The following is a 23,792-nucleotide window of genomic DNA, read 5'->3' on the forward strand; positions in this document are numbered from 1 at the left end:
TGCCAACATTGAATTAAAAGTTAAAATTGGATTTCATTTTAATATCCTTCCCGCAGTAATTTTTGCGCGCCGTGTGGATGAAAGGTCCAATAAAATGTGGTTTATGAGTACATCGAGGGGCTTTTTCGAGCTTTTATATATATATATATCTTCCTTAAGAAATGGAAGGCTGTTATGTGGCCTGAGAGACTATTTCTTATATTTGCGGTTCGTGTGTATGCTTGTGTGCGTTTATAGCTCTACCAAGCTTGTTTGTATATATCTTTTTCGTCGAGTATTTAGTTAGTATGATCTCATTCTTCTTCTATTCATGTATTCATCAATCTCCCTTTAGTCTTTTCTTGTGGTATTCGTATTTTCTTCGTTTTTCAATCCAAGAACCATTTCTCTCTTTCACTTTAGTGATGTTTCTGTGTGTGAGAAAGTTTCAATCTTTTGGTTTGCCAAATGAAGTGTTCCAATTGTACAAAACTTGAACCTTCTTGTGGTACAACAATCAATTATTGAACGTTCGACCAGTAGTTGCTATATATACTATTTTTTTGGAGGGGGGGAATGAATGTTTTTTAGTCGAGAGGTGCAGAGGGTGTGAAAATAGATTTTTTACTCATAGTTGACGTGGGAGTGTTTCAGCTCTAGGGCCCCAGCTGCGTGTCGGATTTTGCATCCCACAACCCATGTTGGTGTTCCTTGCGAGAGGTTTTGCTCTCCAAGTGTTCTATCTTAAGTTTCGCAGGTGTTTTTTTGTCGAACATCTTGTGAGGTGTGTGCGATCACACCCACCACCCTGAGGTGTTGTGTGATCGGTGACAGTGTAGTGGACCAGACCACACACTAGAAATTGAAGGGACGACGACGTTTCGGTCCGTCCTGAATCATTCTCAAGTCGATTGAGAATGGTCCAGTGTAGTGTAGTCCAGTGTAGTGTCTACAAGAATGGTCCAGTCCAGTGTAGTGTCTACAACCGACAGTGTAGTTGTATTAAGTGGTGTGTATTCACCTAGTTGTTCTTGCGTGGGTTGAGCTGCGGCTCTTGTGGTCCCGCCTCTCAGCTGTCAATCTACTGGTGAACAGGTTTTTGAACTTCTCGAGATCTATCCTATCTACATTTGAAATTGTGTATAGAGTCTGCCTCCATAACCTGCCTGGGTGTTAGCAGGCAGGCACTCTTAATCTCCACAACTAGGTCACGGTATGGTCAAAAGGATTGCAACCTGGGCACTACTGCACCCTCTAGGATACGTGAGGCTTCCACTGAAGCCAGAACAGGATTTCACACAATCCCTCGCCCATGCACTCTAGCTCCGTCATCTAGGAATGTTCCACCTCTGACGCTCCTCTTTCAATACACAGAGAGCAATAACATTATCGTGATCAATCAAACCTCCTTAGTTTCTATTATTATCAAGAACTGTGCAGAAATGGCTAGATAAACAACATGCTACGATCCCTAAAGCTCCCATGATTTCCTCATAAATGGGACGAAACGTTATAGATTGAGTGAAAATCTGGATAATGTATCTAGCATCGATTTAAATAATAATTCTTTCCCTTGAAAAGCGGATAATTACCATAAACGATTATTCTACCTCCTCCTTATTCATGGCATTATTGTGAAGTTGAAATAAATGTTTAGTGTGCATGAACTGATAACAATTATCTATTTAGCCGTATCCTAATTTTCTAGAATTGAAATTGCACCTACGACAACAGTAGGTAACCCCTTTCAAAGGTCTGAAACTGCAGGTAAGAAATCATGTCCCACGTTTGTTGCGTCTGAACGTCCCCTTACTTTCACACCACTATTTATTTTAACCAACACTGCTTGCAACTTAAAAATCTCTTCATGTTTGAGCTTAAGAGATATTCTTCAGTGTCTTAAAAGTTCCAATTGGGTCTTCCCTTAATCTACACTTCTTCAAAGAAAGCAAGTTTGGGTGTAAATGTTTATTTTGTTTGTTATATATATTTCTTAAGGATTATATTCGTTTATTAACCCATTTCTGTACGCTCTTAAGCTTGGCTTTATTTTAATATAATTGGTTGTCAAAAGCTGTGTGGAGGGAGGTGTGGAGGGAGGTGTGTAGACAGGTGTGGTGGGAGGTGTGGAGGAAGGGGTGGAGGCAGGTGTGCAGTGAGGAACAGGTATAGGAAGGGCAAGGCTATATAGACGTTCTGTACGCTGCTGTATAACGTTAAGTGACCACCAGAGCTGTTGGTGGTAGGGTCGTGTCAAGTGAGAATCACGAGGCGAGAGACCTGCATTAGGTAATTCAAACGACAATGTTTGGGGGGCTCACCGTAGCCCGTGCTACATGGACATTTCGTTCTGAATGCTAAATCTAAAACAACAACAACGACTATGAATGAATGAGTGGCGAAGCCCAAACGGCGATCGAGAGACGTCAGAAAGAAGTTTGTTTTTAGGGGAAATGGAATTGGTTACATGCAGAAGTCGTTGAAGCTCACGCGATAGAAAATTGTTAAATGTAAATATAACAAAAGCGTGAGAAGTTATGTTCGTCTAAGAACGTTCGGGAGGCGGAGTTAGGAGCCTAACTCAACTCTGCAAGTGCATCTAGCCGAGAAAACACACACACACACACACACACACACACACACACACACACACACACACACACACACACACACACACACACACACACACACACACACACACCCACACACACACACACACACACACACACACACACACACACACACACACACACACACACACACACACACCCACACACACACACACACACACACACACACACACACCCACACACACACACACACACACACACACACACCGACCTTGTCCGTGCATCAAGAGAACAACCAAAGTCGAATTCCGAAAATTCTATAAAACCGAGTCCCAGCATTTGAGGAGAAGCCAGAGAAGAGTTAGAACCAAAGGGTGGGTGTGGGGGGGGGGATGATATTGTTTACGGATAATGCTATTTTAATGGGCGAGTCGTTCAACAGTACCCTGGCTACTGATGGAAGAATTGGGAAAATGTGTGCGAGTGGGAGGGAAGGATACCCAAATGTAAATGGTTGTTTAACGTGACAGTTTTTATTAGAAAGAGTACTGAGGAAAGGGGGAGAGTAGAGTCTAAGGCAAGAAGGGAATGGGTGATTGGGTGGTGAGGGGAAGTGAGTATAAAAAGCCTGGTGATTGAAGATGGGATTGGGTGAGTGGATGGCTTACCTTGAGGTTACCTTGAGGTGCTTCCGGGGCTTAGCGTCCCCGCGGCCTGGTCGTCGACCAGGCCTCCTGGTTGCTGGACTGATCAACCAGGCTGTTGAACGCGGCTGCTCGCAGCCTGACGTATGAGTCACAGCCTGGTTGATCAGGTATCCTTTGGAGGTGCTTATCCAGTTCTCTCTTGAACACTGTGAGGGGATTGCCAGTTATGCCCCTTATGTGACTTGAATACAAATAGCTTAGGACTGTCTCCTAAGAGACCGAAGAGTACATTAACTTCTATTAGTTTACAGTCACGCCACCCGTCATTCACGGGGTTTCCGGAAACATCAGTAAGGAGTACCACCAATGTCGCATTCTGTTCGCTGTCAAAAAGCTGGTAAGCGACAGGTCTAGTGATCCAGCCCAAGTAGTCGGACGGTATTTCAAGCACCGTTGGCCATGTACCTAGAATGATTAATCGAAGCACAGGAATGAGAATTCCTTGACCTGGTAATAGAAGAAAATGGAGGTCGGGTACATAAAGATTCCCCAAGATGAGAATGTGTTAATGCACAAGTGCGAAGACACATAGCAGATGAAACTTAGATGGCGAAACGTTAAGAAGGGTTCCTATGTCCATTTAGGAGAATAACACTAGTATGAAAACGCTTGCATTAGACAAGGCTCTCACTTAGCCGGGTAGGAAGACTTTGAGTGGGTTATGAAATAGATTCTTCTAGTCCGGCAGGGTGAATTTTTTTTTTTTTGAGATATATACAAGAGTTGTTACATTCTTGTACAGCCACTAGTACGCGTAGCGTTTCGGGCAAGTCCTTAATCCTACGGTCCCTGGAATACGATCCCCTGCCGCGAAGAATCGTTTTTTCATCCAAGTACACATTTTACTGTTGCGTTAAACAGAGGCTACAGTTAAGGAATTGCGCCCAGTAAATCCTCCCCGGCCAGGATACGAACCCATGACATAGCGCTCGCGGAACGCCAGGCGAGTGTCTTACCACTACACCACGGAGACTGTATTAATCAATCCTGGTTTATAATTTGGATCCTCTGGTACGTTAGGATAAGGGCACTTTAGTACGACAGTTTCCTGGCGTTGGGAAACCTTCAAAGAACGGGCTGAGGGTGAAGAGCATCAAAAAAATATCAGAACGTGCCTGCATTGTCAACACGCAAGAAAGGCTGTGCCGGAAATTCCTGAAGTTATCTCGCCACAGATAGCAAGGAGCGGTGAACCGACTGAAGGAAGTGCCACAAGATTGTGTTATCCCCACGTCTGAGCACCAGCAAGATAAATGGGTTCCAGTTCGCAGTGGTGGCAATCATATGTGAAGTCATCAGATTTCCAACGACGATATACGAAGATATACGATATTTCCAACGACGATAAACGAAGATATACGATATTTCTAACGAAAATATACGATATTTCTAACGAAGATATACGATATTTCTAACGAAGATATACCCTTGGCTTCTATGGATGCATAAGTGTTGTGGAACAGAGCACGACACAGTTCCCATAGGCGAGGATGACTAGAATGGTTCTATCTGAGAGGAGCTAGCAACGTGCTCACGTCGTAGAGGAGCCAGAGATCCGCGCCAGACCAGGGAGAGGAGCATACTCACCAGCGACACCATGCTGGCCGGCCCCAAGCTCAAGGTACAACTTGAAGACTACGTTGGGCGGTGGAAGGTTTGTCGGGACATACAGCCATGATAGGATGGTACCGGAAATTGTGTGGGAGTGTGTCCACACTAGCGACACCTTTGACAGGACTCCTCGCAGAGGCAAGAAAAGGGAATGAACTCGTGTAGAGAGAGAGAGAGAGAGAGAGAGAGAGGGGGGAGAGATTGGGATGGAGACAGGGGAGTGGGTAGGAGAGAGGGGAGAATGGGATGGTGAGGGGAGAGGGGGAGGAGAGAAAGACGAAGAGGGGAAATAACCCAGGAAGTTGTTGAGATGGGGTAGAGGAGAGGAGAAGAAGGGGGGATAGAAGAAAAAGAGACGTGAGGGAGAGGGAGAGAATGGAAGAGATGTGAGGAAAGATGGAGACAGGCCCAGCCACAGCCTGCTACCCCATCTAGATATCAGATAAAGAAAAAAAAAACATACTTCTCTCTGCTATTCCGTTGTGAGAGAAGCATTTCTGAATCAAGCAAGCCGTCGATATCGACTCATAACAACCTGACAATTCATAAATCGTAGATAACGATTTATGTCTCGACGGAGGACATAAAGTATATATCCCTTGTGATATCACTGAAATATACTTATATCCCGGAGCCATCTGTGATGACAGCTGAAGACTCACACTTGTGATTGCATTACTTGCTTGAGTGAGTTGCTTGAGTAAACAAAGGCTCCTTGATCCTGGTTAATCATATTACCAGTTGTTCCCATAAATGTTTCTCAAAGTATTCTTTGTTTATTTTCAGAATTCTGGGTACCTAAATTAGATATAGTTACTCAGACAGAGTAATAAAACAGACATTAACAACAGGGGCTGAAAATCAAACACCCAACATCTGAAAATAAATGAAGTAGCGAACTAATAAGAACAGATAATAATTATAGCTGATTAAGGACACCTTACACAGTAATAATCAAAAGCTGGAAGAGAGCCTGGCAATGGTTGAATACAGGAATCAAAAGCCAACAGAGAGAGGAAAGAATTGCTTTGCATCAAGGGGGATATTCAGGAAAGGTAAGACGGAAGAGATCAAGGAAACAGGATGACGACGAGATGGAAGGGGAAATACGTAGAAGAAAATCGAACAGAAGAAGATTTAGAACGAATAACTCTGACAGAGATCAAACCACAGTTTGCAATGATCCGAAAGAACCAAAACAAACGCAGTAACAAGCAAGGCAGCAGCTCCAACAGATTACGAGAAAAAAAACGAAGCCACGATAAGAGAGAGATAAAGAAAACAATAACGAAAAACGACAAAGCAAGAGAGAGAGTAAACAAGCTTTAACTAGCCAAGACCATCTTGGATTCCGAGCACCAGACACGACACGCCTCAAGCAGGCCAACACCTCCGGGAGAGACTCGCCTAAACAGGATTCAAGAAAATACCTCCGAAATCTGCATCGTGACAGAGAGAGAGAGAGAGAGTGACAGAGAGAGAGAGAGAGAGAGTGACAGAGAGAGAGAGAGAGAGAGAGTGACAGAGAGAGAGAGAGAGAGAGAGAGAGAGTGACAGAGAGAGAGAGAGAGAGAGAGAGAGTGACAGAGAGAGAGAGAGAGAGAGAGAGAGAGAGAGAGAGAGAGAGAGAGAGAGAGAGAGAGAGAGAGAGAGAGAGAGAGAGAGAGAGAGAGAGAGACAGAGACAGAGACAGAAACAGATAGAGACAGAGACAAACAGACACACACACACACACACACACACACACAGACAGAGAACGCCGCTATTAGAAAGGCCAGACTGAAAGAAGTAGGCCTGAAACCGGAATGGAAAGGGGCTCAGAGAGCGGTACAGGGCAACATAGGGGAATGGCTAAGGAGAGGAATTAAGAGGCACCCAGAGAAGAAATATATATATACACACATGAGGATCGTAAATAAGCTTGCGTGTAGGGGAGAAGCTTTAAAGTGAGGCAGGGAAATTCATATGGATGGCGGGGAAGAGCAGGCCCCGGTATGCGGCCAGCCCTAAGTAGCAAATTTTTGTGGTATACTGGGAACAATTCCACAGTGCTACGACACAGGGGAAGCCCTCTACAATTGTTCCACTCAGTGGAACATTATACGATAGTATCACACAGGGGGACATTCTACAATAGTACCACACAGGGGGACATTCTACAATAGTACCACACAGGGGGACATTCTACAATAGTATCACACAGGGGGACATTCTACAATAGTACCACACAGGGGGACATTCTACAATAGTACCACACAGGGGGACATTCTACAATAGTACCACACAGGGGGACATTCTACAATAGTTCCACTCAGTGGAACATTATACAATAGTATCACACAGGGGAAGCCCTCTACAATAGTACCACACAGGGGGACATTCTACAATAGTACCACACAGGGGGACATTCTACAATAGTACCACACAGGGGGACATTCTACAATAGTATCACACAGGGGGACATTCTACAATAGTACCACACAGGGGGACATTCTACAATAGTACCACACAGGGGGACATTCTACAATAGTACCACACAGGGGGACATGCTACAATAGTGCCTCACTGGGGGGCCAATATACAATAGTACGACACATCAGAACATTCCACAATAGAACCACATAGGAAGAGCATTCTACAGTAGTACCATACACGGGAGCATTCTGTAATAATACTATATATATAATTGTACCAAACAGGGGAACATTGTACAATAGTACCACCCACTGGAGAATTCTGCAATAGTACAATTCAGTATCACACAACAGCAGTACATGACTGTAGCGCACTACAGAAGAACACTACAACAGCTTCACTACAGTAGCATACTAAAGCATATTACACAACATCATCTCACTACAATAACACACTCTTCTCTCACACTTTAGTTATTAACAGCAAGTTACCTATAAACCTCTCCTATGTATTTAACATGAGACGTGTTTACATCCTTTAAAATAACTCAAACTCCCCCATCAATCTTATTCCGGAGCCCCATTTATTTTGTTTAACATCTTCATCTCCTTGAGACACAGCCTTTAGTATTTAATCTCTTCCCTCATATATTTTTCAGCCCTTGAGCTGAAAGCCAAGGCCCTGATATTTTGTTGTGATAGACGTGTTTGTGGTGGTTCAGACTCCCCTTCTTGAGCCCTTAGGGAGGAAGAGGAGAAGGAGGAGGAAGAGAAGGAAGAGCAGGAGGAGAGGGACTCTGAGGCCCCTGAGCTGCTTATAGCAAGGAGCACCTAAGACAGATATAATAATCATCTGCAGGTGAAGGGTCCGGAACACCTAAGATACGTGCCTCCTGAAGATAGGAGAATTATTGACTGCGGTAGGTGCCAGAGTTACCTGGAGGTGCAAGGGGGAAAGGTCTAAGATAGATACCATAAGCAACTAGAGGTAGAGGGGGCAGGGGATACCTAAAATAGGTACCAGAAGCTCCTTGAGGTAAAATATATTGGGGGATACCTAAGATAGGTATAAGAAGTACCTGGAGGTTGCTCGTTCGGTCGGCACCTAAGGTATAGGTGCCTTAGGTACTATGGCAGATGGTACCTGTAAGTACCATCTGCCAGCTAGGTACCATCCCAAGTATTTGTCTTCAAGTTTCAGTTGTTGTCTTCCCCCAAATGATATTGATCGCTTCTGGTCTTATATCTCTCCCTTATCAATCTACATTACCTTACACTTGTTGGAATTAAACTTTAACAGCTATTCGTCTTACCAACCATTTAGTTGGACAAGGTCTTCCTGTAGTTCCCGCCAAACACACACCGAAACTACGACGTTGGTACAACGTTCGAACAAGTTTTAATACTTCCTAACCAGTTATAACAACCAATATAGCCAGTTGTAACAACGTTCTAATACGTCATAAACACGTTAAGCCAAGATGTAACAACTTTATTACAAGTTGTAACAAGCGGAAAATAGAGACAATTACGGTTTGAGTTTCCAGGGTTCTCGGCATTTTTCCTAAGTTTCTACATTGATCAACAGATTTGCTTTGTTGGCAAACATCGACATGTGCGAGCTCATTCCATCGGGAAGGTCATTCATATAAATTACGCACAACAATGATCTATGGACTGAAACTGTGTTGAACTGACTTTTTTACATTCACACAGTTCAACACATTCGTTATTGATATGAACCTCTGTTTTCTGACCTTCAGGCACTCCCTTACTCATGTCGGAACTTTCTTGGTTACTCTAGGTTGTCTCTGGATCTTACGCTTCATTCTTTTGTGAGAAACATTATCAAATGCGTTTCGACAGGCTAGTAAAAATGTTAATCTATTCAGCCCTTTTTTTCTACTGTTGTATTTTGGTAACTTTATCGTACAACTCTATCAAGTTTGCCAAGCATGATTTTTTCCCTCTATAAATTCACGTTTCACCTTCATTATAAAGTTTAACCTCTCCTGGTGAGCCACTATTTTCTTTCTGATTACTTTCTTCAGAACATTGGAATGATGGCATGCCAGTGGCACTAGTCTATAGTTTACTGCCTTCTGTCTGTCCCCCTTCTTTTAATATTAGGCAAATACTTGTCCTGCCTGAAATTTCCCGGAGATTTTTAATCGTGAGTATTTTATTGAAATCTTAGAGGGTAGCAATGTTCTCCTTCAGAAGCCATCAGGAGCACTTGACACAACACAATCTGTATACAACATTTCTTTACTTATTATTAAAAACACTCACACGTTTTGAACTATTAATGTTAGTAGAGGGCCCAAGGAAAAGCCAACAGCCAAACCATAGACCTAATATACTAGATTACGTGTGAAATGATGTATATTAAATCAAGATTTGCTTATTTAGGCTTAGGGCTTTAGATTAGTTGACCAAACCACACACTAGAAAGTGAAGGGACGACGACGTTTCGGTCCTTCCTGGACCATTCTCAAGTCGTCCCTTCACTTTCTAGTGTGTGGTTTGGTCAACATATTTCAGCCACGTTATTGTGACTCTTTAGATTAGATTAATATATATTGTTCAAATTTTTGGCATACCGTTTGGAAGATGGATTGATGTAAAAAGGTCTGGTTCATATCTAGCTGTTGCTCCGAATTCCTCCAGTTGCTTTTTTGTAACTTTAGTGCCTATTAAATTCTCTAAAGTTACTTATAATAGCCTTTCATTCCACACACTCGGTGCGAACTCTGGTTCTGTCTTCCAGACCTCTTGAGACGTCTTGTTAGCTCCTCACACACCTTCTTGTCACTTTCAGCGAGACACTTGGCTCCGGAACCTGATCACACGCAAAGAAAAAATCACAATAACGCGAGACTCTCTCTCTCTATCCCAATCTTCCCTGTCGTGACTGTTCATTGCATGTGTGTTGGGTTGGATTATCCAATCATATGATCTCAGCTTGGGCTAGTCCTTAGCTTTATGGGCTATGTCGTATTTAAATTGCAGAGCTGCTGCTGCTGCTGCTCTCCAACTCTACTGAACATATTTCTGACTTCCTTTAGTATCTTTCTATTCTTCCCTCTACTGAGTTATCTATTCTTTTTCCACGCCTTTCTGCTCATTTCACTTTCATTGCCTATTAAACCGAAGGATACGCCTTCACCCGAATTTAGTACCCGAGTCTCTAGTCTGGCGGCTTCCTCAACCAGTATCTTACTACGATTCCTTCTTTTGGTCCAAAATGTTCTCCAACACAATAATAACATGGTCCCTGCTTGCCTCCTAAGGGGCGTCTTGTGCTCCATCTTCTCGACTTTGAGGAGAAGAAATAACACCAAAGAGATAAAGGAATTATCAGGACAAATTGCACAAAAGAGATACCAATTTAAGATAAATAGGACCACCACCGGAGTATTATTAGAGGAAGAGGAACAGCACTCAACAGAGGTACCATGAGGAAGAAGAATAAATAGTTCTCCAGAGATAAATACCACGGAGAGAAGTAAATGCTTTCCAGAGAGGTATCAGATGGAGGAAAAATATGACCCAAGATACAACTTGAGGCAGAAATAACAACCCAGACATGGAACCAGGAGAAGCGGTAATAGGATTATTGTTACAGCCAATTTCTCTGCATTTTTCTCTCCCCCCCCTCTTCTTCCCCACTTCCTCTCTCTTTCTTCGCCCTCCTTTCCTCCCCATCTTAAGGCCATGAAATCCCTCCCCATCTCCAGCTGCAGCTAAACACGCCCATCTTACCTTCCCTACTCCTCCTTCCCCCTCCACGCTGTCAAGAACGCTGTCCTCACCCCCCACAGCCAAAGCCTTTCAATTCCCCCAACCCCCCTTCAGCTGAGCCCCTTCCCCCCTCCCCCTCAACAGGTGAGGGGGGTCTCCTTGACTTCTTCCCCCCCCCCCTTCTCCATCCAGATGCAACTGACGTAAATGCACATGCAATATTGTTACTCCACTCATTATATGCAGCTTGGTAAGTGCATTTCTGATCGTTGTTTGTTAAACTGAATATTAAAAGGCAAAATAATATAACATTTTCACAATTTGATTTTCCGAATATTTGACTTCAACAACATTTCTCAGTGAATGACTGAAAAGTGTTACTGATCGAATGAAAAGTGTTTCGTCTCCTCGACATCAACACACTTGAAACTTTATGGAGCCAGCGTGGTGACTTTCGTCAACACAACCATATATTCCCAATCCCCAAATGTGACCAGAACACAGAAGGTCGCATCAATAACAGAACAGGCAGCTAACTTTACCATTCACACACAATCAAAAACATTCAGGGTACAAAATGTCACATTATTGTCTTTCTGTTTTAAGTGCCATGGGTCTCTCAGATTGCGATGTGGGTTTCGTCTGATTATCTTGGAGTGAGGAAATTTCTAATGTTGTATAAGCGAATAATATTTGTGACAGAAATAGTTAAAATCAGTTTAGAAATTAATATTATTAGCCTGTGAGTTATAGAATAATTATCATGTAGCAGATAATAATTTATATGTGACAGAATTATTAACGTGAGAAAGAATAATTAACGTGTAACAGAATTATTAACATGTGACAGAATAATTAACGAGTAATATAGAATAACCAACATGTGACTGAGAATTATTAACCTGTAACAGAATAATTAACGTGTGACAGAGAATAACTAAAATGTGATAGAATTATGAACATGTGACAGAGAATTATTAACGCCCAAGAGATAATAACTAACATATGACATAAAATTTTCAACATGTGACAGAAAATAATTAACATTTAACCGAAATAATTAACAAGTGCCAGTTATGCCTGGGACTAACTATAGTCAGGTGTTCCACATACCTGGAACAAAATGGGACACAAAACCACCGCTTGACTGATCATACACTTAACACCCTCCAACTCCTTTCCCCAAACCCCCCAACCAACCCCAAACCCACACCCTCCCCCTTTCCCTAAACCCCCAACCACTACCCCATCTCCCGAAATGCGAAAGCCCACTGTTCAAAATAAAATCTACTTTATCATATTTGTAACCAATTACACGAGAGATGAATAATATGAAAATATTTTTAAAAGCTCAGCATTGTAAAATGTATAAGAGCCGTGGACTAAAGCACCAATGACATCAATGCCTTAGAGTGTAGTATTAAACTGAAGATATTTTATTAATTTAATTCAGTGAGTGTAACAATGTATAAATCATTGTTTTTGTTCAGCTCGGCTGTTTATTGCTGTTCAAACTAAGATGCTCCCTCATTGGTTTGGACGTAGAATTAAGTGGAAAATTATGGAAATCATTAGAAAATGCTGGAAACAATTGGAAAATGCTGAAACTCATCGAGAAATATTGGAACTAGAAGGGAAATGTTGGAACTACCAGGGGAATGCTGGAAATAGGAAGGAAATGCTGGAACAAATTGGGAAAGGCTGGAACTTGGTGAGAAAGGCTAGAACTAATAGGAAAATACTGGAACTTATAGTGAAATGGTGAAACTAATAGGAAAATGTTGGAATTAATAGGAAAATGCTGGGATTAAGAGGGAAAAGACTGGAACTAATATGAAAATGCTTGAAATATAGAGATTCTATATATAATAGGGAAATGCAGAAGTTATTGGAAAATGGTGAAACTAATAGGGAAATTATGAAATTTATAAGGAAATGCTGTGGCTAATAGCGAAATCCGGTAAATAATACAGAAATGATTAAATTAATATGTAATTAATTGGGAATAGCTTAAAATAATAGGAAAAACATTGAATAAATAATTAAATAATTACACTAATCGTGAAATGCTGGAAATTAAGAGCGAAATACTAGTACTAATAGGGAAATACTGACACTAACAAGGTTAGGTTTTAACTATTAGGGAATTGCTAAACTTTGTTTATATTTTTGGAGCTACTTTCCACGTGCAAAAAGTCCAGAGAAACGAATGAACGGAAAGTTGCGTTATCATCCACTCGGAGGATGATTGGCATGTCAAGTGTGAGCCACTTAATTAACCACTTGTAGGTAAAGACCTTTATCTTTACTGCTACTTAAGAGGAGGAGAGGGATCGTGTAAGTATCAAACCACTGCAAGTCTGTTCATGGTGATTTAACATAAAGGACGTATACCACTGTGGTTGTGGTTATGCTGGTTGTCTGGTCTCCTGTACTGAATAAGCACCTCCAAAGGATACCTGATCAACCAGGCTGTGACTCATACGTCAGGCTGCGAGCAGCCGCGTCCAACAGCCTGGTTGATCAGTCCGGCAACCAGGAGGCCTGGTCGACGACCGGGCCGCGGGGACGCTAAGCCCCGGAAGCACCTCAAGGTAACCTCAAGGTATGGTATGAAATGTAGGGTTGGGGGATGGTAGTTACTCTTGTGGTGCAGTGGTGAGCTCTCTCGCCTCTGACAACGAAAGGATCTGGGTTCGAATTATGTGCAGAGTAAATCAACTTTGAACTCAGCCGTTGTTCTTTCACTGCGTTCTTCGACTACTACTTTACTAATAAATTAAAAAGACTAATAGATTAAAAATTAGAAGTTTATATTTTAATCAAAGTAATATAATAACTATATAAGGTCATGAAAACTGCGAAAGCTATATGTGAAAATATATCACAGCTTTCAGACTTCATGTGCAGAGGGAGTGAGAGGAAGTCGCTATAGATACTTGATATTTCCTCTGACCTCTGAATGACCTATGACACTCATATACCTCCCATGTGTCATCTTGGAAAGATGAGTGAAGCCTAGCCTCAAGCGTACTGTATGGCTTCCTAATTTGAGTAGGCAAACAATGAGAAAGACATTCTACTTTATACATATACGAGAGAGAGAGAGAGAGAGAGAGAGAGAGAGAGAGAGAGAGAGAGAGAGAGAGAGAGAGAGAGAGAGAGAGAGAGAGAGAGAGAGAGAGAGAGAGAGAGAGGGAGAGAGTGAGAGAGAGGAGGCGGGAAAGTAGGGGAACTTGAAGAATAGAAGGAGAAATAATGAGGGAGAGATTAGAAACAAAGAGAGAATATGACGAAGCAGAGATAAGAAAAACTGCAGCAACAGAAAATTAACAGGGAAGAAAGAAACAAGAGAAAGAAAGAGAGATAAACCATCAGTGTCCTGATTGATTAATGCATCTGTACCTTCTCCTCACTTCCAGCCCATTTCACGTCCCATTTAAAAAAAAATTACATTTATTTGACCATTACTGAAAAAAAAGTCTTGAGCTAATAGGTAACAGATTTAAGATCTTGTGCTAATATTAAACAAGTTACAACTCTAGTGCAATCATAAAAACACATCCAGATTGTTTTCTCCGAAGAATAGTTGATAAATACCTATGGTGAAGTTGTGTTGAAACTGCATAACAAAATTTGGCCATGAAATCATAGTCTGGCCATTCCTTGTCACTTAAAATGCAATCATGACTTTTGCATGTAAATTAAATCGCAATTTCACAATTTTCAGAGCTCATTGGCTATTCAGCTATTACAACTTGCTAATTATTATATCAATAATGGGTAAAGTACGAAACTTTTCACCCTAATACCCTAAACCATCTTATTGAGTTGTCTGCGAGTGTTGAGTATAAAATTTGAAGTCCTTGAAGATTAGGACACCGTAAATTAAAGATTGTGAAGCTTAGGACATGATAAATCAACATTTATGCACCACAGAACACCATAAATCAACATTTGTGCACTTCAAAACACCATAAATCAACATTTGTGCACCTCAGAACACCATAAATTAACAATTGTTCACCTCAGAACACCATAAATTAACATTTGTGCACTTCATAACACCATAAATCATCAATTGTGCACTTCATAACACCATAAATCAACAATTGTGCACTTCATAAAACCATAAATCAACAATTGTGCACTTCATAACACCATAAATCAACAATTGTGCACTTCATAACACCATAAATCAACAATTGTGCACTTCAGAACACCATAAATCAACAATTGTGCACTTCAGAACACCATAAATTAACATTTGTGCACTTCAGAACACCATAAATCAACATTTGTGCACCACAGAACACCATAAGTCAACAATTGTGTACCTCAAGATCACTTTGTCAACATCATATGTAGCTCAAGTTAAATATACTTAGCGTCTTGTGAAGCTCAGTACACCTTTAAGTAGCACGTTCGTTATCTGAGGATTCCTTTACTCAAGTCTCCGTTGGGGGTCAACGACTTGTCCAGCCGTAATTTGGTTGTAAATCGAAAGCTAGTTCCAGTTCTGAGGTCCAAATTTGCCGGTATAAATAGGATCATAAGTCTGTATAAAGCTAACTGCAGATGGACTACTGACCCATATGAGGCAGATCATATAAATGTTCTATATATATATGATCCTATATACATAAATAGGGACATATTCAAGGAAATTAATAAAATAGGCTTCGAGACTCCATGAAGGCTAAATAGGAGAAAGCTCTTTTCAGAAGGGATATATATATATATATATATATATATATATATATATATATATATATATATATATATATATATATATATATATATATATATTTTGGAAACATAGTTATGGAGGAGAAGAACGAGATTCGAGTCAGCATTATAACACTTATGGACATGAGAAGGAAGGAAGGGAGAAGAGAAGGGATCAAGAGAGAGCGCCAAGCCAATACGACTATGAAGCACAAGGAAGGGGTCAGGATAAGGATTTGGGATGGAACGGGGGGGAAAAAAATGGTGCCCAACCACTTGTGGACGGTCGAGGGACTGAACGCCGACCTGCATGAAGCGAGACCGTCGCTCTACCGTCCACCAGAAATGGTTGGGCATGGAAGAACTTATACACAATTGACTGGAGAATGGATTAGTTCCCTTATACAAAATACACTGAAAGATTAGTTCGTACCCACGTGTATATTCGTTCAGAGGTAATGTAAATTCCGGAACAAAAAAAAAATGGAATATATAAATAAACATTTCCTTTCAGAGAAATTATAAATCAAAATATATAAAATATGGGACATCGAACCAGTGCCTTCTTTACCAGGAGACACACATCCGACACTCACCCGAATTACTCACAAGACTTACTACTTCCACACGACCTCAGTTCTGGACCGCAATATTACCCAGCGATGGATCGAGAGAGAGAGGGAGAGAGAGAGAGAGAGAGAGAGAGAGAGAGAGAGAGAGAGAGAGAGAGAGAGAGAGAGAGAGAGAGAGAGAGAGAGAGAGAGAGAGAGAGAGAGAGAGACAGAGAGGGAGAGAGAGAGAGAGAGAGAGAGAGAGAGAGAGAGAGAGAGAGGGGGGGGGGAGAGGGAGAGAGAGAGGGGGAGAGGGAGAGAGAGAGAGAGAGAGAGAGAGAGAGAGAGAGAGAGAGAGAGAGAGAGAGAGAGAGAGAGAGAGAGAGAGAGAGAGAGAGAGAGAGAGAGAGAGAGACAGAGAGGGAGAGAGAGAGAGAGAGAGAGAGAGAGAGAGAGAGAGAGAGAGAGAGAGGGGGGGGGGGAGAGGGAGAGAGAGAGGGGGAGAGGGAGAGAGAGAGAGAGAGAGAGAGAGAGAGAGAGAGAGAGAGAGAGAGAGAGAGAGAGAGAGAGAGAGAGAGAGAGAGAGAGAGAGAGAGAGAGAGAGAGAGAGAGAGCGTCCTCAGAAGCAGGCTCCTAACCACTTTTGTAATATTCACTCTTTAAGAATCTGTTGCCTGCGTGGCGACCTTTATTAGGGCAAAGCGCAGCAACAGGTGTAAGACCTCTTCTTCCTCCTCCTCCTCTCCTCTCTCTTTCTATCCCCTCCTTCTCCCCGACCCTCATCTTCTCCCCCTGCCAGGTTACCCTCTCTTCTCTCCGCTCCCTCTCTTATACCCCTCCCTCCCTCTTCTGACACTCCCACCATTGCCATCCCTCCCTCTACACTACCAGCACCTCCCTCCACACTACCAACACCCCGTCCACACTACCAGTACCTCCCCTTTCCACTGCCATGAACCTGCCTCCAAAATTAGTCTCTCATCTTACTTTTTAATACCCTTTTTTATTCTTCACCCTCTCCCTTCAACACCCTTTCTACGCCCACCTCATCCTTTTCATTGGACTACTTTTATTCTCAAGCTTGAACTATTCCTTGCACATGTTGTGACAGGGGTCTGACATCGTTAATGTGACGATGGGTCACAATAACGCGGCTGAAGATATCATGACCAAAACCACTCACCAGAAGATGAGGAGACGAAGACGTTTCGGTCCGTGCTGGACTAGTTATCAAGTCGATTGTATCACAGTCTACTTGATAATGGTCCAGGACGGACCGAAACGTCGTCGTCTCCTCATCTTCTAGTGTGTGGTTTGGTCACCATGTAGTCTGAAACTTTTCTTCAAAAGCTTCGCTGTGTTTTTGTTGGTTTCACAGTCAATTGAAAAGCTTCCGGGTTTTGCATTCTTACATCTAGCGGTGATAAGTGTTAACAAACCGTCCACAGTTCACGAGACTGTTTCAAATCCTTAAATCACATATTATTATCAAATTAGTTTTTGATATATTTTCCTATTATCAGCGTCTATACGGCTGACCTAGACTATATGATGACAAACTTTATGTGAAGCTCTGTGATACAAGAATAGTTTGTCGCGTCAGGTATCATACACTAAAAATTTATTCATTTTAAGAATACTCCTAAGAACAGGTGAGTGTTTAAAGCAATTACACAGTTCCTAGTAACTCATACCCTCAGGACTACAATTACTGGGTGCTCACTAACGTATTCACCTAGTTGTATTTGTGGGGGAGTTGAGTTTTGGCTCTTTGGTCTCGCCTCTCAACTGTCAATCAATTGGTCTACAGGTTCCTTAGCCTACTGGGCTCTGTCATATCTACATTTGAAACTGTGTATGGAGTCAGCCTCCACCACATCCCTGCCTCAATGTGTTGAGGTCACATCCTCCCTGGATCCTGGATCCTGCTTGTAAGGGTTCAAGTGTAGGGTTCACCCCTGGAGTGCTCAGGATTGGGTGAGATTCGTCACTTTCAGCCACCAACCTGCCACAGGTAACAACCTACTTGATCCAACGGGCTCTTGGCCTCGTTTTCGTCCTTGTAGTTCACTACCTTCCTTCACCCTACTCTCCATCCCCTGTCTATCCTTACGTCCTTCATCCCAACCCCCTGTAACACCCCTTCCCCTCTCCCTCCTCCTTCTCAGACTCCCTCCCTCTCCCTCCCTCTCTCTCTCTCCTCTTCCATGCTCTGGGAGAGGTGGGAGTGTTGCCATACGGGTGGCACTCACTAGGGGCGGCGCAAGGCTTCATAATGGAGGGAAAAAGAGCAGCAAAAGTAGCCAAGATCCTCTCTACTGGCGGCCGCCTCACCCTGCACCCGCTGGTGTTGTGTCTGTCACTCTTGGTGGTGGTGAAGCTGGTGGTGTTGTGTCTGTCACTCTTGGTGGTGAAGCTGCAGTGTTGCATATGTCACTCTTGGTGGTGGTGAAGCTGGTAGTGTTGTGTCTGTCACTCTTGGTGGTGGTGAAGCTGGTAGTGTTGCTTCAGTCACTCTTGGTGGTGAAGCTGGTTGTGTTGCTTCAGTCACTCTTGGTGGTGAAGCTGCAGTGTTGCATATGTCACTCTTGGTGGTGGTGAAGCTGGTAGTGTTGTGTCTGTCACTCTTGGTGGTGGTGAAGCTGGCAGTGTTGCTTCAGTCACTCTTGGTGGTGGTGAAGCTGGTAGTGTTGCTTCAGTCACTCTTGGTGGTGGTGAAGCTGGTAGTGTTGTGTCTGTCACTCTTGGTGGTGAAGCTGGTAGTGTTGTGTCTGTCACTCTTGGTGGTGGTGAAGCTGGCAGTGTTGTGTCTGTCACTCTTGGTGGTGGTGAAGCTGGTAGTGTTGTGTCTGTCACTCTTGGTGGTGAAGCTGGTAGTGTTGTGTCTGTCACTCTTGGTGGTGAAGCTGGCAGTGTTGTGTCTGTCTCTCTTGGTGGTGGTGAAGCTGGTAGTGTTGTGTCTGTCACTCTTGGTGGTGAAGCTGCAGTGTTGCATATGTCACTCTTGGTGGTGGTGAAGCTGGTAGTGTTGCTTCAGTCACTCTTGGTGGTGAAGCTGCAGTGTTGCATATGCCACTCTTGGTGGTGGTGAAGCTGGTGGTGTTGCTTCAGTCACTCTTGGTGGTAGTGAAGCTGGAAGTTTTGCATCTGTCACTCTTGATGGTGGTGAAGCTGGTTGTGTTGTGTCTGTCACTCTTGTTGGTGGTGAAGCTGGTTGTGTTGTGTCTGTCACTCTTGATGGTGGTGAAGCTGGTTGTGTTGTGTCTGTCACTCTTGTTGGTGGTGAAGCTGGTTGTGTTGCTTCAGTCACTCCTGGTGGTGGTGAAGCTGGTTGTGTTGCTTCAGTCACTCTTGTTGGTGGTGAAGCTGGCAGTGTTGCATCTGTCACTCTTGTTGGTGGTGAAGCTGGTGGTGTTGCTTCAGTCACTCTTGGTGGTGGTGAAGCTGGTTGTGTTGCTTCAGTCACTCTTGTTGGTGGTGAAGCTGGTTGTGTTGCTTCAGTCACTCTTGGTGGTGGTGAAGCTGGCAGTGTTGCATATGTCACTCTTGTTGGTAGTGAAGCTGGTTGTGTTGCTTCAGTCACTCTTGTTGGTGGTGAAGCTGGCAGTGTTGCATCTGTCACTCTTGGTGGTGGCGAAGCTGGTGGTGTTGCTTCAGTCACTCTTGTTGGTGGTGAAGCTGGCAGTGTTGTGTCTGTCACTCTTGGTGGTGGTGAAGCTGGTTGTGTTGCTTCAGTCACTCTTGTTGGTGGTGAAGCTGGTTGTGTTGCTTCAGTCACTCTTGATGGTGGTGAAGCTGGTTGTGTTGCTTCAGTCACTCTTGGTGGTGGTGAAGCTGGTTGTGTTGCTTCAGTCACTCTTGGTGGTGGTGAAGCTGGTTGTGTTGCTTCAGTCACTCTTGGTGGTGGTGAAGCTGGTTGTGTTGCTTCAGTCACTCTTGGTGGTGGTGAAGCTGGTAGTGTTGCTTCAGTCACTCTTGGTGGTGGTGAAGCTGGTTGTGTTGCTTCAGTCACTCTTGGTGGTGGTGAAGCTGGTAGTGTTGCTTCAGTCACTCTTGGTGGTGGTGAAGCTGGTAGTGTTGTGTCTGTCACTCTTGGTGGTGGTGAAGCTGGTGGTGTTGCATCTGTCACTCTTGGTGGTGATGTCACAACTAATGATGACGCATCTTTCACTCGTAAATGTGGTGAGGCTGCTGCTTGTGTTGCTATGTCTTAAACACCTGCTGATGCTGTCTTAAACACCTGCTGATGCTGTCTTAAACACCTGCTGATGCTGTCTTAAACACCTGCTGATGCTGTCTTAAACACCTGCTGATGCTGTCTTAAACACCTGCTGATGCTGTGTCCTCTGCAGCCGGTTCTTCTGCTGCATCTGTCACTTCAATACACCTCACGTGCAAGATGCTGTAGCCAGAGATGCCAGCATCTTCTCCAGAACACATCTTAACTTGGAGAAAGCATCTGTGGTTGATATGAACAACTTTAAGTATTAAACTGTAAAATTGAATATATCATATCGAATAAATGCAATTGATCGCATTTGTGTTAGTCTACATACAAATATAACAATTGCAGAAACTGCAAAAAAGTTTTTTTCTGGCCCAATTTGAAGCAGCTTCTATTTATACCCAAGTATAATATGTAATCATATCCACGTTATCAACAATACTGGGTATATCAGCAGATTCTTTACAATATACTCATGTTGCAATAGTTTTTCCATTTTTTTGGTTAGAATCTTTTTTGTTGTTGATAATTTAAGCCCCTTATTAATATCCTCTCTTATTATACCTTTTCATGCATTTGTGGACTTGATGTTTCAAGTCCAACTGTAAACCAGAAACAATATATGTTTCTGTTTTACAGCTCATTTTTTTCCAGAGGACGAAAATTAACGTTTCTTAATTGCTCTTCGAAAGAGAGGTTTCTCTTGTTGATCAGACCACACACTTGAAGGTGTAGGGACGACGACGTTTCGGTCCGTCCTGGACCATTCTCACAATCGACTTGAGAATGGTCCAGGACGGACCGAAACGTCGTCGTCCCTTCACCTTTTAGTGTGTGGTCTGGTTAACAAACTTCAGCCACGTTATTGTGACTCATCGCCTGCAGAGGTTTCTCTTTACTGAGATAGACAGTGTCATTCATCTTCTACATATCAATTTACATATCAGGATACCTAAGCCTTACTAAGTCTGATCTTAGTAAGACCTGTGAAGAGGCAGCTAGTCCTTACAAACACTCAACGTAACTGTGCCTATTTTCCGCTTGTTACAACTTGTAATAAGGTTGTTACATCTTGTTATAACGTTTTTATGAGGTATTTTGAACGTTGTTACAACTTGCTATATTGGTAGTTACAACTTGTTAGGTGTTAAAACTTGTTCGAATGCTGTAGCAAGGTCGTATTTTCGTTGTGTTAGGCGAGAGATTAGTTGACATTTAGTTGATGAGTTAGACGTTTAGATTAGACGTTTAGATTAGATTAGTTAGATTAGATGACGTTTAGTTGACTAGTTATTACATTATTAAATGTCTCATGACTCACATTTCTTGCGATGAATTCGGGTTCCTATTTTCATGTTTTTGAAAAAAATGTATAGATTGTTTTCTTTGCTTATGTTCATTATTATTCACGATACATTGGTTTTCATTCAGACTGGCATTTTCAAAACGTTTCAGCTGATATGTGAAAAATCTGATGTAATTATTGAAACATCAAAAACCTGCGTTTGAAGGATTTATATTACATCCGAATATCTATTTTCCATTTTAAAAGAATATATAAATTGTTCATTAGCATTACTGAAACCAATATTATATATATATATATATATATAAATATATATATATATATATATATATATATATATATATATATATATATATATATATATATATATATATATATATATATATATATATAATATTTATATATATATAAATTCTTTGTAGATCTCTTTCTCTGTCGACCAAATTAATCTGCAGCATTGCCGGAATTCGATAATTCACAATTAGCTCAGTAATTAAAGTAAGTAATTAGTAATTAGCAATTAGCTCAGTAATTAGCTCAGTAAGTAAAGCCTTAGACAACGGGTGTCTAATCCAATCCTTCCGTTGGACCTTCACCATAGGCTCAACACCATGAGTAAACAAGACAACTCATTAAGTAAATCAATCCCCCACAAATATTCGACTGTGAGTTGATTTCCACAAACGAATGATCATCTACAGCGAAAAAATGAGACTACCTAACTGCTTGGAAACGAAGACCCACTGTGACCCACCAATGTATGGTGTCCAAAATGACCTCTTGTTGAGTATGAATTTTCTCTCGACCGACTTCTAATCACGTTCACTGAATTCGATTCAATTATTTTCTGCAGTAGATATTGAAACATGGCTAGATAAGTCCCTAGAGTTTTAGTTCGTCTAAATGCTTGCTTAATTATTTCACATCACTTTCGTTGAATTCCCTGCCATGGCATTATTCCCAGCGCACTGCAATTAGGTTAACAACTGTTAACTTGATCATCATAAACACTCCTTTGTAGATTATTAGTTGATTAAAGAAGATCACATTACGTATGTCAGCTACAATACACTGTAGTGACGTAGCAGGAAGACCAGCAGGGAGTGACGTTGTTGACATTCTCTCCTCACAGTGTCTCTGTGGATACCGAATGATATTTTTTTATATATAGAACGGCCACTCTTTCCCGTGAGCCACTCTGATGCTTCTAGCCACAAACACACGTCAACGGACGGGATCTTCAGTAACCAGGAGGCAACCAGGAGGCCTGGTCGACGACCGAGCCGCGGGGACGCTAAGCCCCGGAAGCACCTTAAGGTAACCTCAAGGTAACCCAAATGCTAAAACCTTCATGGCAGTTAACCACACACCTTGAGCCTAATTGACTGAAAACATTTACACAAGTAAACTGCGACCTTAACACCCATTAATGCACTAAAAAAAAAATTGTGTTGAATCGTTCCCGAAGACATCAATTGTTAGTGATGCCTTCGTTTATCACCAATGTTGATATGTGACATTTCTGAGGCGCGGTTGATTGCCACTCAAACTAAAAACATTAGTTCTTGGTCTGGAATTCACAAAACGATATATTCTGACCAGGACAGTGTTCTTGCCCGTCCTGGTCAGAATGTCCAGGAGACGAGGATAGAAAGTGCATGTCCATCAGATGAGGACACGCACTTCTAAGCTATTCAGACATGTGTTTCAGATAAAACAACATAATGTAGGTCAAAGTCTTCAGGATTTATTCTTTTCTATAATCTTCATCCCCTCTATATCTGCTGGTAGATATAGAGAAGATGAAGTTAGGAGTCCATTTACCAAGCTCAGGGAGTGGCCAGGAAACACCAGCATTAGCGGGCTCCATAAAGTACTTTTTTGTACTATACAAATGTACAAATATCATATAATACTTGGAGTTTTCTGCAGACCTGTTCATAATATAAATGTGATA

At 42.2% G+C, this 23,792-nt stretch overlaps 1 protein-coding gene across 1 annotated transcript; it reads left to right on the forward strand.

The window, feature by feature from the left end:
• The first annotated feature begins 4,853 nt into the window (after positions 1-4,853).
• LOC138358059 (PE-PGRS family protein PE_PGRS33-like) lies at positions 4,854-20,518 on the forward strand. Its single transcript, XM_069315527.1, has 4 exons — positions 4,854-4,910; positions 17,940-17,956; positions 18,870-19,223; positions 19,360-20,518. Exons 1-4 carry the CDS (start codon positions 4,854-4,856, stop codon positions 20,516-20,518), a joined length of 1,587 nt encoding a protein of 528 aa, XP_069171628.1.
• The last annotated feature ends 3,274 nt before the right edge of the window (positions 20,519-23,792 follow it).

Source organism: Procambarus clarkii, chromosome 81 (assembly GCF_040958095.1).
Source record: "Procambarus clarkii isolate CNS0578487 chromosome 81, FALCON_Pclarkii_2.0, whole genome shotgun sequence".
Classification (NCBI taxonomy): Eukaryota; Metazoa; Arthropoda; class Malacostraca; order Decapoda; family Cambaridae; genus Procambarus; species Procambarus clarkii.

Excerpts from the sequence above, each read along its gene's own strand:
- LOC138358059 (XM_069315527.1), top strand. The coding sequence starts at position 4,854 with ATGCTGGCCGGCCCCAAGCTCAAGGTACAACTTGAAGACTACGTTGGG. Across the intron at positions 19,224-19,359 it reads GGTGAAGCTGGCAGTGTTGT|CTGCAGTGTTGCATATGCCA; the intron begins GTCTGTCTCTCT and ends TTGGTGGTGAAG.